Source organism: Haplochromis burtoni, unplaced genomic scaffold, assembly GCF_018398535.1.
Source record: "Haplochromis burtoni strain Fernald_Lab_line unplaced genomic scaffold, NCSU_Asbu1 Contig_2, whole genome shotgun sequence".
Classification (NCBI taxonomy): domain Eukaryota; kingdom Metazoa; phylum Chordata; class Actinopteri; order Cichliformes; family Cichlidae; genus Haplochromis; species Haplochromis burtoni.
In genome coordinates this window covers 5,770,094-5,785,093 of record NW_024582363.1, presented here as the reverse complement: position 1 = coordinate 5,785,093, position 15,000 = coordinate 5,770,094, and the positions used below count along the sequence as shown (strand labels likewise).

Sequence of the window (15,000 nt, the reverse complement as noted above, 5' to 3'; positions counted from 1 at the left end):
CCATCTCAGTTTTCGGAGCTATCTTTAAAACCTACAGACAGAATGTAAATGATACTCTAAAGATTTTTGGAGTAAACATTTCTGCAGTCTCTGCAGACCTTTCAAGTGCCTGAAATATAAGCAGAGCCTTTATTTGCATGCCTTCAGTAGCTGATGAGCAGCATACAGGATCTCTCCTCACAGACGAGTCTACTTCTTGTTAGACTTTTTTGATAGATCATTCCAGATGTCAGGCTGTTATATACACCATGTTATATTCTGTTTTTTATTTGCATACACTGTGCACAAACAGCAAATCTGACTTTCTAATGTGATGCAAGTTCACAAAGTCCCTTGCACCAAAGTTTGTTTTCAATATTGTGTATTTTGAGGAATTAGACCACACCCAACCTCAGGCAGTATTGGTGTATAATGCATAAAATTAATTTAGACTTATTTTATTCATAAGTTTTGCAATTCTAATGTTGTTTGACTTAACATTAATAAATAACGGTTAAAAAGTTAAGTCATTTCCACATAACTGCAGTTCACACTCTCAGTTCTATATTGTTGGAACTTTAATGTATGTGCATTTTATTTTTAGTTGTGGACAGGCAGAAGTATAAATTTGAAATCGTATCCCCCCAGGCTCTCAGCACCTACTTAGTAATATAAATACTGGTTATTATTACACGACTACAATAAAAATGGAATCAGCTTTGCAAAATGTGTTTATCACCAAGCTATCACCAAGCTGCTGAGATCATTCCACCAGTCATACCACCATTCTCTGTCACTTCTCGTCTCCCAACATGATTTGAAATGAATAAGTACCAGCTGGCTGCTTTGCGTTTTGTTTTCACTGCCAGTGTAAGCTCCTTGTTTAAACAACTTGAAAATTGGTCTGCTCATTGGCCTGGTGTTTGTGTAGTTTGTTTCTATGAGTATTTCTCCAGAGTCTCCCTGGGCTTGAATTTAAATTGAGTCGTCAGTTTCTTTACACCTTGGAGGACATTCATCATGTTTTTGAGTAGTTATACTATAATTTTGTGATCTCATGCATGGATGACTCTAGTTGTATGTGTCATGTGACACAGCCGGTTACTGAGAGTGAGATAGTAAGTGTTCAGTTATACTGAAATATTGCTTTAAATGTGTAGGTGGAAAGGCTAGGATTCACCCTGTGGGATAATGTGGTGAGCTTGATGGGCCCAGATGTTTCCAGAGAAAAGAAACAAATGCTAATTACTCTGCATATCTCTAGGCATTGCACATAGTTGTTGCACCTAATATCCCCAGACACATCTCTAGCAGGAAGACTGCATTTTTTTTAAAGATTTTTGCTAAATTCTCTTCAAAAATTTTATTTTCTATTAGAAATGTTATTTTTGCTTGGCTTTATGTAACCAGGGAGTTGTTGGGTAGCACCCTTGAAATCATTTCATTAAATTAAATTCATAATTTCTTAAAACATTGATAATTTTCCCTTTAAACTAACAGCCCTGAAAAATGCTTTGTGTTTTGGCATTATACAAATGGACTTTTTACTCATTCACCTGTTAGTTAAACCTTAAATCAAATATTTTAAATGAAATATTAGTGGATTTATTGTGGGGGTGAATACTGCAGTTACACTCCTTCCTTGGGCTTCTACAAGCTTATCTGTTCGTGCGCCTAAGATACATAACTTTGAGGAGGACAGACAGATCTAGGAGGGCCTGTAAGCCGTTGTATTTAGACACAACAAACAGTCTAGCACTCGGGAGACCTAAGGCTTTTCATTCCCATTTCCTGTACCAGAATTGAGGGCAGTGTTAAGGCAGCGTATTTTTCTAATGATTTAAGCACGTGTGGTTTACAGCTGACAAAGCTATAGGGCCAGCAGAGAACAGTGTCTGTGGCCCAGGTGATTTGTCATTAAATCGGGTCCATTAAGTCTGCCAGTGTTTTGCTGGGCTAACTACTGACATGGAACAGGGTTGTGAATCAGGCACAGATCCATGCCTATGGATGCCACGGGTGGATTATGGAATTTTTTGTGAAATTCACCATATTTCATGTTTCGTATATAACACACAAAGACAGTCAGGCAGTCTGTCTGAGCGGCAGACTTGGGAGATCGCATACCAGTATTGGAGAGATGAGGGCATATTCAAGTTTCACATTACGATGGAAAAGCTAGTTGAACTCAGACTGTGTTATACCACTGTGACCATATGTGAATTTTGAAAACCTGCTCTTAAAGTCTAGCTTATCCAAAATGTAAGCAGCCTGACCTAATTTCTAGCATTAGCAGGAAGAGCTGATATGGATGAAAAGAGATTATAATGCATACATACAGTTACATTTATTTAGGACAATTTTGGTGAAGTACTTTACATAGGCAATATGAAAATTGACAAAGGCAGATCTTTTATTTATTACTTTCCATGCTAAATGTTTACAAAATACAAAAAAAAAATCATTTCATTTACAAGCATTAGTGCTTGTTGCATTGCTAAGAGTGGAGCACACACAATCTGACGTATATTCAATTTCCTCCTACAGTTCAGTGGCATACATGTTTTGTGAACTGGTGTAAATACCCTCTGAGTGTGAAAGGGGGTGTGAATATGTTTGTCTGTCTCTGTGTTAGCCCTGTGACAGACTGGCTGCACCTCACCTCTCAGCCAACATGTGCTGGGATAGACTCCAGCAACCTATGATCCTAAAAAAAAGATCAGTGATTTTGGAAAACAAATCGATGGTTATAGGAAACTGATATTTTTATTTATTCATGATACTTGTCTAACTAACAAGCTAAAATCTTTGTTGGAGGTAATAACTGCATGCAACGGTTAAATCTCCAATATTTTGTTATTTCGTTTGAGAGTTCAACAGTTAAATATCATTTCTTCCTCTGACAGGGTGGCATGAAAAGTGAGTTCAAGGTAAACCTTTCTTGATCATTGCATTTGAAAAATCTGTTTTGGATTTGTTACAGTGTTTGCATTCAGTAGTACCAAATACATATAACATGATATGTTCACCTTAATGTTGTCAAATAGGTGTGATGCCCTGACTACTAGGACACAATAGCTGAAAATAGAGTTAGGTCATTGTTCAATTGGCAAACAAGCCATTAAAAAAATGATTAAGGTACATGGCACTAGGTGAACAGTTCCCCTTCTCCATATTCTTGTGTCTATGGACTGCATTTAATGTACTGATGTTGTCTTTTTGTTCAAGAATATACACATGAAAGGTACATCCCATATCTTCGTATGGTTACGTGTGAAAGAGACAAAAAGAAAAGGCAAACAAGATATCAAGCACTATTTGCAGCTGGCACTGTTTTGCGACTGGTTGACTATGACTTTGTGTGACAGTTGGCCTTAAGTGGGCCAGGGAACCTTGACGTTGAATGGACTGGATTTACAGAATCATTAACCTTTTTTTTAACCTATCAATAATTTCAGGCTTGCTGCTTTTTGATTTGCCTTTAATCATCCTCTCTTTTGTTTATATGTTCTCTGATCCTATTAATTTCCTTCTCTTTTCCTTGGCCTTTCCATGCCTTCCTTCTGCTCTAACCCTCTTCTACCCTTTCCTTCCCTGCCATCCTGATACGCTTTTCCTCTCTAGCTGGGTTTGTCAAGTCTCCACTCTCAGAGACTAAGCTTACAGGAGACACCTTTGAGCTGTACTGCGAGGTGGTCGGTTACCCCACTCCAGAGATCCAGTGGTGGTATGCTGAGGTCAACCGAGCTGACTCCTTCAAGCAGCTGTGGGACGGAGCCCGCAAACGTCGGGTATCTATCAACACAGCCTACGGCACCAATGGAGTCAGTGTGCTCGGTATCACACGCCTCACACTGGAGGACTCTGGGACCTATGAATGTCGGGCAAGCAACGACCCCAGGCGCAATGACCTCCGACAAAACCCAGCCATCACTTGGATCCGCGCCCAGGCCACCATTTCGGTGCTACAGAGTGAGTGGTCTATGTCCCATAGTATCTAGATGGTCAACAAACTACAAATCCCCACTCCCAACCACTCAAGGCTGTTAAAACCTCTCAAGAGCTCACCCTCACTGCAACAGTCACTGGCCAGGCTTGAAAAAAAATGAAAAAAAACCCAACATTATTCAAATTCCTTTCTTAACTTGATTTATAACTTTATAACTCTTAACAGAAAAAAAATTCAAATTGTATAAATGGCTTCCTTTTTGTGTTTTGTTTTCATTAATATTAAATTAGATTTGGTAAATATTTCTGTTCTCTTTCTGTTCACTAGATTCCCTGTCTTCCCAAAATCCATTGAGCATCTTGTTGTAAATAACCACAAACCCAGGAACTTTACCCAGTCTCAATCTGCATTTTCTTCTTTCTACCTGCAGCAAACCTTTGTTCTTACTGTCTCATTTGTCCTTTTACAATATTTTGATCATTATCTATTTCTCTGTATCCTAATTCCGACCCATTTCCTATTCCTAAATTTATTTGTGATACTTATTGCTTTAACATTAAGCTGTGTCTCTTACATTGTGTGGCTTGTTTTGTTTACTTCAAAGACCTGCCTGCTAAATGCAGTGGAAATCTAGCGGTGCTTTGAAGTAATGGTGCTTTTCATTTGGCTTTCTCACTCTGGGCACGGTGCAAATGAGACTGAAAGAAGACACAAGGAGGGCTCTGCTAAGGTGTAAAACAGTGATTCCTGCTGTCAACTCCTTCCTGATAAAAGCAAACATTTTCTGCTTTCAAATTTGTGTGTGGTAATCCAATAAAGGATGGAAATGTAAGGGAGCTGTGCATGTCTCTCTCCAGATGAGACAGACTTAACTTGTACACAACAGCCCCTCTGGACCTCCCTGTGCAATGTGTTACCTTGTGCCTTCTCAGCCATGAAGAGTGTGACTGTGAATCAGTAATGACATTATATCCTTTAACCCTCTACTCAATTCACTCAAACAGTCATACAAACTGAGTTTTAACTGGACCCTTCTATCCTGTGCATGCTTCAGTGCTCTGCCCACTAGAGCACAGGGACATGTGGAATGTTGTTAGTCACAGTGAAGCTATCGGAAAAGTTTAGATGAGTCTGATTTTTGCTGGCTCTTCTGATTGGACTGACATATTTTGATTCACGTGTGAGTGCTATTTGTTAGGATTGGGGCTGATTTAATTTACGCCCTCATTCAAAATGGTGAAAAGGGCACTAGGGTTGTGGTTAGCAGTTCACTTGGGTTATTTGCATGTTATTTTCTCTCCAAATCCTTCAGGTCCTAAATATATTCTGTCATTACTGAGGAGTAAATGTTTTATCCATATACATGTAGTATGCAAATATTACATGTATATTACAGGCTATACATTATAGCCTAGCAATAGTTTGTCACTCAGGAAATGTGCAACAGTCTGGTTGTCTTGTTTTTGTTTTGGTCCCTTTTTCCCTTAATTTACTTTGTTAATGTGCATCACTCCAGAGAATATGCCAAAAAGATCTAAATATGTAAATATATATGCAGTATTTGATTTGAGCTACAAGGCTTTTTTTAATTACTGAAAAAAACAAAATCTACTGCAGATACATTTGTTATTGTGTATGTGCCTAATTAACATGTGTTTAAAGTGATACTGTACCCAAAGCTATGAAACACTCAAATATTTTTTGGGTTCATAACAAATGAATAGCCATTTGGGAAATATTGATGCCACCCATGTGACTATGATGAATGCTACAGCCAGTTAGCTTAGCTTCAAATGGAAACAAAAGCAGAAAGGCTAAAGCTGACACCTGCTTCCAAGTTCACATAAAAAGGCAGTAACTGCAACCTCATCAATTAACTGAGTGTATTTACAAAACTAGTTATTGGTAGATAATCTTTATGCTTGGCAGCTGTCTGTAGCTTCATATATTTTACACCAACATGAAAGTGGTTTGTATGTTCTCATTTGATTCTCAATGAGAAAGCGAATGAGTATATATCCCAAAATGCTGTTCTTTAACTGTAACTTACATTGCAATTCATGTAACTTACAAACCCAATAGTAAAGTTTGTCACATTGGGAAAAATATCAGAATATCTGGAAAAATCCCCCCCGCACACACACACACCAAAATATGGCTAAATACATCAGTTTTGCATTATAAAGGACTTACTCTGCTGGAGTGGCTTGAGCATAAAAGCTGCATAAAAATACTTTTTTGTTTTTATAATTTTGACCACTACCAATTCAAATTAAAGTTTTTTTTTTCCTCTAAAAAAACAAAACAAAATACAAAACATAAATCTTTTCCATAGCATTTCAACGGTTGAGTGTTTCATACTCAGATAGCTTAACATAGATCTTGTGTGGAGTATCACTAAAGCTAACTACACACAACAAATCTCACTGGATTTTGAGCGCAGACATACTGTACACCCAGAAAGCAAGGTAGCATCCTAACTGTCATAATGGTACGAATTGCAAAGAAATATTATTATTGTTATTACTATTATTATTGTTATTGTTATTGAGTTCTTAAGAGCATTTAGCTCCACCACATGCTCAGAATGTGGTTTTCCTTGACGGTGCACCTTTCCTGTTTTAATATGCTACAAAGAAGTTATGAGGCCTGCCCTGCCCTTTAAAATGACACAACACAACTGTGACACAGCCACTGCTAAGTTGATTAGTATGTCTAAGCTGTTAAGATTATTTGATTTAATAAATCTTGGCAAACTCCAAAGCTACTTAAAAATTAAAACAGATCTGTCAAGTATCTGCCAATCAGTTTGATCTAACCATCCAACCTCAAAGTAGCACTGTATTAGAGTAGCTGCCAGAGGAAAAGACTAGGTTTTGTGATTTGGTTACATTCTGGTATGACAATATATTATCCAGTAGTTACCAGATTTTAAGTACTGACAAGGTGTCCTACAAACAACCTCTGGTTAAATTGCCTGTGGACCATTGTGCCGTGTTTGCTAAATGTTAATTTATGTACCTCATGTTGTGCGTTTGTACGCATGACTCGAAAATACTATTAATAGTTCACGTGGCTCTGCTTGGTGGGGGAGAGAGAGAGATAAGGGGGGAGGGGAGAGACTTCCCCTTAGCTATTGAGTGTACAGGATTACAGCAAGAGGGTACCACAAATGCTAACAGAAGTCAATTGCTAGTCTCAGTAGCCCTTCTTTCCCCTCTCTCTCCTTTTGCCTTGCTAGTGGCCTTGCAGAAGCAGCCAGTAGTAGGATTATGATGCTTCTCCTCTCTGCTCCTCCCCTCGGGGGCTCCATTGTTGCCATGGTTGGCCAGCCCGGGAGGAGGAGGAGGGGCAGTGGAGAGGAAGCTTCTCGCTCACTACTCAAGGCAGAGCAAAGGGCACCTCGCTCTCGGATGACACCTTCCCTGATTGTCCTTGAAGAATTGACCCTGGTATTGTTTGGTAACCAGTGTGGTTAGCTATTTAAACGTCTACATATACATTCAGCTCCATAATGTCAAAAGGTCTGTTCACTTATGTAAATTATTATCTCCGATGTCTCATTTGTAAGACTGTAGATCACAATTAACTGAAAAATGTGGCCTCATGTCATATGTTACACTTCCATAATTAAGCATATATGGTTAATGCAAACCATCTAATTATGTATATATTTTTTCCTGTGGATATGGGTTAGGTTGCAAGCTCAGCAAAGTTTAAGAGGCTAATAGCTGCAACAGCTCTTAAAAAAACAGTCATACTCAGGGTTACCTCTAGAAAAAGTCAAGTTTAAGAATAGGTTAATCATGAAGCACAAACAGTTTACAACACTACTGGCCCGAGAACACTCACTGTCGATCATTAATCTGATTTTTTTTTTTCAGTGATGAAGTGTCTAAACTTTTGTGCAATGCACAAGTTATGTTTTGTGATTACATGCTGGTTATGATTGAGGCCCCTGATCATCAGGTACATATAATGTGATGATGTTTTCAGACAAGTTGGCAGTAGTTTAATCAGGAATTTGGGTGGTACACCATCCAGCTTTATAATTAACCTTACTGCAGATGTCAGTTAAAACGTGTCCGTGTTAGTAGAACACAGTGTGAGAGCCACAATTCAAATTTTACCTGGGTAGATCAGTTAAGCCTTCATTTTACTGCTGTAAACAAATGAAACATTCAGGTAGTACTGTGGATAATTGCTATACACAAGATTAAAATATACGCAGAGCATCCTGGTGGTTTCATGTCCTATTATGCTTTTTGTTTATTTGTTATGTGAACTTCACTTCATAGACACCCTCCTACACAGATCATATAAAAACAGAATACAGCCTACAGCAAGTACAGCATGGGAGGAAGGATAGAAACAGATTTGAGCCTTATGTTCTGGGATAAGGTTTGACTCTCTGTCTTCCAGAACCAAAGATCAATGCCTCTGATCAGACCATCTTAACAGCAGACACCTCTAGTAAACAAGTTATCCTGCAGTGTAACCTCACCACTGCCCATACACGCCACAAGGAAAGCTTCTGGATGAAAAATGGACAGGATATCCCCAACACACGGACGGAACAGAAGGACACAATATACAGGTGACACAAAGATTTTCCTCCTAGTTCCAAGTTGGACGTGCAGCGTAGGAGAGAATAAGTAATGAGATTAAGTGATTTCGTTAATGTAAAGTAAATGAGAATTCACCTACAAATTATCTAAATGATTCATGTAACCTGAAGGTTATTATTCCAGTAAAAACAGTGCCAAGTTAATCTCGCCTTGTCATATTTGTCTCTGTAGGGGACTTGAGCAGTGCTTGAAGAGCAGCACCTTGCAAAGCCAAAGTCTTACGCTAATTAGGGTCTAAGCCTGAAAGGTGACTGTTGTACAGAGTTTCAGTTGTAAACCACAGTGTAGTGACATTTCCTGTCCTACAAAAAACAGTCAGTGTGACTGTTTGTGATGAGTTTCTGTAGAAAAAGAAGAGACAGGAACTACATTAAAATTAAAATGTACATACAGTCTTACTCAAAAATACAAAGAGACAGTATTAATTATTCTCAATTTAACTTGAGAATCCAGGTAATTCAGACTTCTGTATGTGCTTGTTTTCAAATATTTTACAATTACTTATTGAAACCTGGGTTGAAATTCATTTCTGACTTCCCATTTAAAGCTTATCACTGCGTTAAATCAATCTTAAATCATATCTCTGCGTTTATTTAGAAATGAAAAAGTGAAACCTTTATTATAGCCTAAAGTACCAACTAGTTGTTGCTTCCTGTTGTCACACAGTATAATCATTGGAGCACAAAGCTACTGTCGCCCCCAAAGACATACCACAGACTCTCTCTAGCCACAAGATAAGACCAATTGGTCACTTCCTTGTCACATTACATCAGTAATACACTGAAGAGTACAGCTAAAATGCCTATGGTGCCCTTCTCTGCAGTATGCAGAGCTGCTGTTCCGTAATATAACAGCATAATGCCAACATTTGTCTCCAATGGCCTTCTGGGCTTTTACTGCTGCAGTTCAGTAAACTAATTATTAAAGTTAACCTGGAATTATTTTACATTACTTGACTGCTTAAAGTGTAAGTTACTGGTAAGTGACTGGTGGTATGGAATAATTGGTTTTGTTATATTTTTGTTGCAGAATCAACAAGCCGCGTGCTGACGATTCTGGGGAATACATGTGTGTTTACACATTTGACACGGCACCAAATGCCAACGCTACGATTGAAGTAAAAGGTATGATTTCTACATGTCATAAAACAAGTCAGTAAGACAAGAATAAGATTGCTTGATGTTAGCAAACATGACATGATTGAATAATGTTAGCTGACTTCCTCCCTGGTGTATTCAGATTTTGAGAAAGCACTGACATTTTAGCTCACTGCATGATGACATGGTAATGCCATTTGTGGTTTCCCATTGAGAGATGGGGGAGTGAATGTAACCTAAAAACATTAACCACCTAAAGCTCTGTAAAGAGAGCCCAAGTTTACGAAGGTGTTTGCATTCATCCAGTGCAGTCGTGATGACAGGGAGTATTCCTGAGGCTGCTGTCAGTCTTGGCTTTCACTGAGACAACACTCTAGCAAAATGGACAGGCACTGCACATGCTCTCCAAAACATGCAAATCACAAAGCCCACTTGGAGGCATCCTTATATACAGTTTACTAAAAAACTGGTTAATATGATTGTTTTTTTGTTTGTTTTGAGGGTTTGTTTTTTTTTGGATGGAATCAACAGTAGAGAAAATTATGAAAATGAACTAGGTCATTAACAGCAGGAAAGCTAACCAGAGAACAACTGTGTTGCTTTCATTCAAGCTGACAGTGAAGCCATCAACTTGAATAAAGGATTGAGTAAGGGCAAGTGAAACCCTCTTCAAGAGAAGCTTGCCTGTGTGTAGTGCTTAAGCCAATTTGCTGTGGCATGGCTATGGTGCATACTGAGCATGCCCTGCCTCTTACTCTGTGGCTGTCTTAAAGCGCTGCCTGATTACATAACATGGATGATGACCGTGTGTGTTCTGCTTGCACTGGATCGTGAGATGATGGGACACATCACTATTCAAACTGAAGTGTCCTAGCCATCACTGGACTGCAGGCCTCTGACTTTTGAAGCTTGCTATCTGTCCTGGAAGAAAAATCAGTGGGCTGATGAAAAGACTTCATCATATGCTCATTATTATTATTTTTTCCATTCAATTTTCAGATATATTTTAAACAGCCAAACATTTTGGTGTCCAGTGTGAGTACCATTGCTGGATAAAGAATTTTCTTCAGTTCTTAACTGTTTTTGTGATTTTCTAGAGGTGTTTGAGATCTCTTGTGACCCAGGTAGCAAGCCCACTGTTAAGCAAGCCAGCTTTGCACTGCACTACTGGCAGCAGTTCACTGAGATCCCTCGCCTACAGTGTCCTTGGCACACTCATCCTTGCAGGACTCAGCTCAGAGGCAACAGATGGAGGGTTCTGTGATGTTGTAGGATTAAGGCTCTGAATCCGGTCCCAGCCATCTCTGTGGCAGGAGTAGAGTTTATTGTCTGTGACACTAAGCTTACCACAGATACATATTTGGTACCTCGTATTTCACAAATTTCCTTAAATTCTAAGCACATTTCTCCTGTGAAATGTCTTAATTTGAATCCTGATCCCTTTCCTCAAGAGAAATTGACAATGCAGAAATCGAGAGTCACAATCTGTGCTGTAGGTAAAATTATAATTAGAAAGCGAACTAAACAAAGATTTAAAACTATTTAACATCTACTATCCTGACCAACTTTTAACATTTTTCTATGACATTGCTCTTTCTAACACAGACCTCTCACGTTCATGTGTTACCTGTGTCTAGCACACAGAGATTAATAATCACAGTCAGGAGTGTGAAATGGAGGTTTCTGTCTGTTTTTGCACCACTCCGAGGGCTGTCTCAGTGCTGTCAGTCACTGACATAATACAGTCAGGATAAGGCACAAATGAGCATAACCACTCCCCTGCTGAGGGAGCACGTGTGCTCCATAATTAGAGTGGGATGATGTCACAGAAGAGCTCAGACCCCTCCTGCTCCATCCATGCGCAGCTGAAAAATGCTCACTCCAGGCCTCTCTTATCCTGCTTAATTGCATGGAAGGAATCATTGTAATTTTTGAGGATTAGTGAAAAAAAAAAAAAGGAACAGCTATTTTCTTGATGCTGTGGAGAGTTAAAAGGAGAGTTCATGTTTCACCTTTTAGAAAGACTTCTTTTCATATATCAGTATGACTTGGCACGTGTTGCAGTGCTTTATGGCATATGCCTGAATTTATTAAGCTCATAACCCCTGTTTAATTTTCATTATCAGTTAATTCATTAGTCAGAGGCAATTTGCACATTTTTTTGTGGAATTCACTGAAGAGTTTTTTGAATGGAAACATCTGGAGGCACTCATATCATACTGATAACCATGTTCCTTTATGAATTATATCCTACTGCTTTTTATCTGCTCCAATGTGATATTCTCTAATGCGTGTTTGGGAGTAGAGTACATGCTTACAAAATAACTAAACATCAAAAATGGCACTTCTTGATAAAAGCTGTATTTCTTTGCAAACCTCTATTCTACTGACTGAAATGCTATTTTGCACATAGGGTTTATTTTATTGCAATGTTTGCCCAGCTGAAGAGTCACAGGTGGTTAGTTTGTTTCCATATTTAGGCTGAAAGGGTGTGAGATACATTTTCCAGTGTCTTAACAACATTTTTAATCATAAAAAAATCTAAATCCACAACGTTTTGATTGCATGGCAATGAAAAAAAAAGAGTAATCAAAAGAGTTAACTGGCAAATATATTGCAGATAACCATTTACCTTAGCATACCAGATCAACCGCTACTTAAGGAGAAAAATGCAAGCTTGAAATGTAAAATACAAAGTGATGTAAGACTTTTTTTTCCCAAATGTCTTCCTGTAATCTTTCAGAAAATTTCAGAAGAAACTGAAGGAATTAATCCAATCTTAGAGTACACTAGCCTCTAAATACCGAAATAGGAATCTATGTAATCCTCATTTATGCCATCTGGTAGAGGTTTAAATGTTGCATTGAATGTCTTACATCAATATTGTTTTTTAATTTATATGACCTTTTCAGCAAAACCGGATATCACTGGCCACAAGCGAAGTGAAAACAAAAATGAGGGGGAGAATGCAACGCTTTACTGCAAGTCTGTCGGTTACCCACATCCCACCTGGACATGGCGTAAGATGGATGGAAAATCCCCAATGGTATATAAATATATGTATACATATATATTGCATCTTTATAAAAATGATATATTTTTTGGACAGAGAGAGGGGAGGGACATGTAGCAAAGGGTCCCAGGTCGGATTTTAACCCAGGCCGCCGCTCTCCAGCCATGGAGCGTGTGGTTGCCTGCGGACCCACTGAGCTAAACTGGCACCGCTATATATTGCATAATTTTTAAAATGATAAAAATTGACTGTGAAACAGACCGACAGGTTTAAGAACGATGAGAAATTCAATATAAATATAATATAAATGCAAATATATAAAGGTACAACAGGTATGCACGATAGGTAGGTTTTTGGACATGCTTGCAGTTCAACTAAATTAAATGGTCATTATGTTTCAATGCAGGAGCTTGACAACTCGACTGGGCGAATCTTCATCACCAATAGAGACAATTACACAGAGCTCAACATACTAAACCTGGATATTAACACGGATCCTGGAATATATGAATGCAATGCCACTAATGCAATTGGAAATAATGCTCAGACTACAATTCTTCGAGTCCGCAGCCATCTTGCACCACTTTGGCCTTTTCTGGGTGTTCTGGCAGAAATTATAATCCTAGTAGTCATCATCGTTGTGTATGAGAAACGCAAGAGGCCAGACGACATCATCGATGGTAAGACAACATTTGCTTTTTTAATGGCAGTAAGAATCCATAAGTAACTAGTAATATAGATACCGCATTATTTACATTCACAGTGCAACTCTGCAATTTAAAACCTGTGAGACATTTGTGTTGTTGTTTTAAAAATACCAGTAAATCAGAAGATCAGTAAAATTTCCCCATATATTTTAAGAAATGTAAAATAGTTCAAATTTTTTCAAATTCAAATTTTATTTGTCACACACACACAACCACACACAGTATGACATGGGGGTGAAATGCTTGTAGCTGTACAATGCCCGACCATTAAATGACAGAAGAAAAGTTTTACAATATTTACAATTTACAAATTAACTTAGGAATTTACAGTAAAAAAATGTGCAAATAGCAGAAGAGATTATAAAGATTATGAATTATAGGATTATAGGAAATGTGTGGTGGCGCGTGTGGTGATGTGTGTGAGAGTCCAGTCTTATAGTGACGTGTGTGGGAGAGTCCAGTGCTACACCTGGTTCAGGGCCCGAATAGCCTGGGGGAAGAAGCTCCTCCTCATTCTCTCTGTTTTGGCCTTAAGGGAGCGGAAGCGCTTCCCAGACCTCAACAGTGAGAAGAGTCCATTGTTGGGATGGGAGAGGTCCATCATAATCTTCCTAGCTTTGGACTTGCACCGCTTGGTGTAGATGGACAGCAGGTCAGGGATCTCTGATTGAATGATGCGTGAATGATTGAATGAGTTGCAATAGGGTCAAAAGTCATCGACAATGGATTGCACCCAATTTTAAGTTACTGGAACAAGGAGACTTTCAAACATGATGTTGCATTTGTTGTCAGATGGGATCTAGAGTGGCCAGCTGATTTGCCTCCTTGCTCTTGAGTGGTGTAAGAAACGGAGAATGGAAGAACATATAAGGATTATATTAAGTTGGCACATGGAAATATGGCATAAATTCACATGTAAACAACAGAGGGGGGGCAGAGGGAGGGCACAACTCACTTCAGATAGTTGGCTATTAGTGTACTGTTCTCATGGCAAACATTTGCTTGTGAAGGCAGAATACAGGAGTTCATAAACATGTAAGGTAATCAATCCATTATCAGTCCCACAGTATATCTTAACTGGTTAATTCTTGTCCCCTTCCCCTTCTTTCCAAATGGCAACATAATCTAAATGGGTGGTAAGTGAGAGATCCTGCATGACATTTTTTTTCTGTCATTTTGAATGTTTTTACAAGCCTACTGTCCATCCCAAAATATCATGATGCTTGATGCAGTTTTGAAATTTTACCACAGTCAGTGAAGTTGAACTTATACAAGTCATGGTAAAATAAAATAAACAGATAAATAAAAGTCTTATCCATTTCCATTAGGCTTATTAGTTCGACAGGCAACAATTCTTTTTTAATGGATATGGAATCTGTTTTGTATGTCTCTAAAGAGCAATTATTTGTAATCAAAGTAAAAGCCCAATCAGAATGATTGGAATCATACAATGTACATTACAAGCATATCTAAATAATTTATATATAGCCAAGTTTGAATGTTGTATTATCAAACAAAAGACTATTATGTGTATGTCTGGTGTGGTGTGGAAAATTTAATTCAAAACCACATTTAATACATGCACGTAGCTCAAGTAATTACAGAAATAAATAAATAAATAAATAAA

At 38.3% G+C, this 15,000-nt stretch overlaps 1 protein-coding gene across 3 annotated transcripts in view; it reads left to right on the top strand.

Moving 5' to 3' along the window:
• nptnb (neuroplastin b) overlaps positions 1-15,000 on the top strand; it is a 25,538-nt gene that overhangs the window by 7,438 nt on the left and 3,100 nt on the right. For 2 of the 3 annotated variants that reach the window (XM_005912913.3, XM_005912912.3), the window contains exons 2-6: positions 3,604-3,951; positions 8,351-8,525; positions 9,586-9,680; positions 12,566-12,699; positions 13,073-13,346. In XM_005912913.3, the coding sequence (XP_005912975.1) occupies positions 3,604-3,951; positions 8,351-8,525; positions 9,586-9,680; positions 12,566-12,699; positions 13,073-13,346 (1,026 nt within the window). The remainder of the gene's footprint in view (positions 1-3,603; positions 3,952-8,350; positions 8,526-9,585; positions 9,681-12,565; positions 12,700-13,072; positions 13,347-15,000) is intronic. The other variant, XM_042218603.1, reaches the window with a different exon arrangement.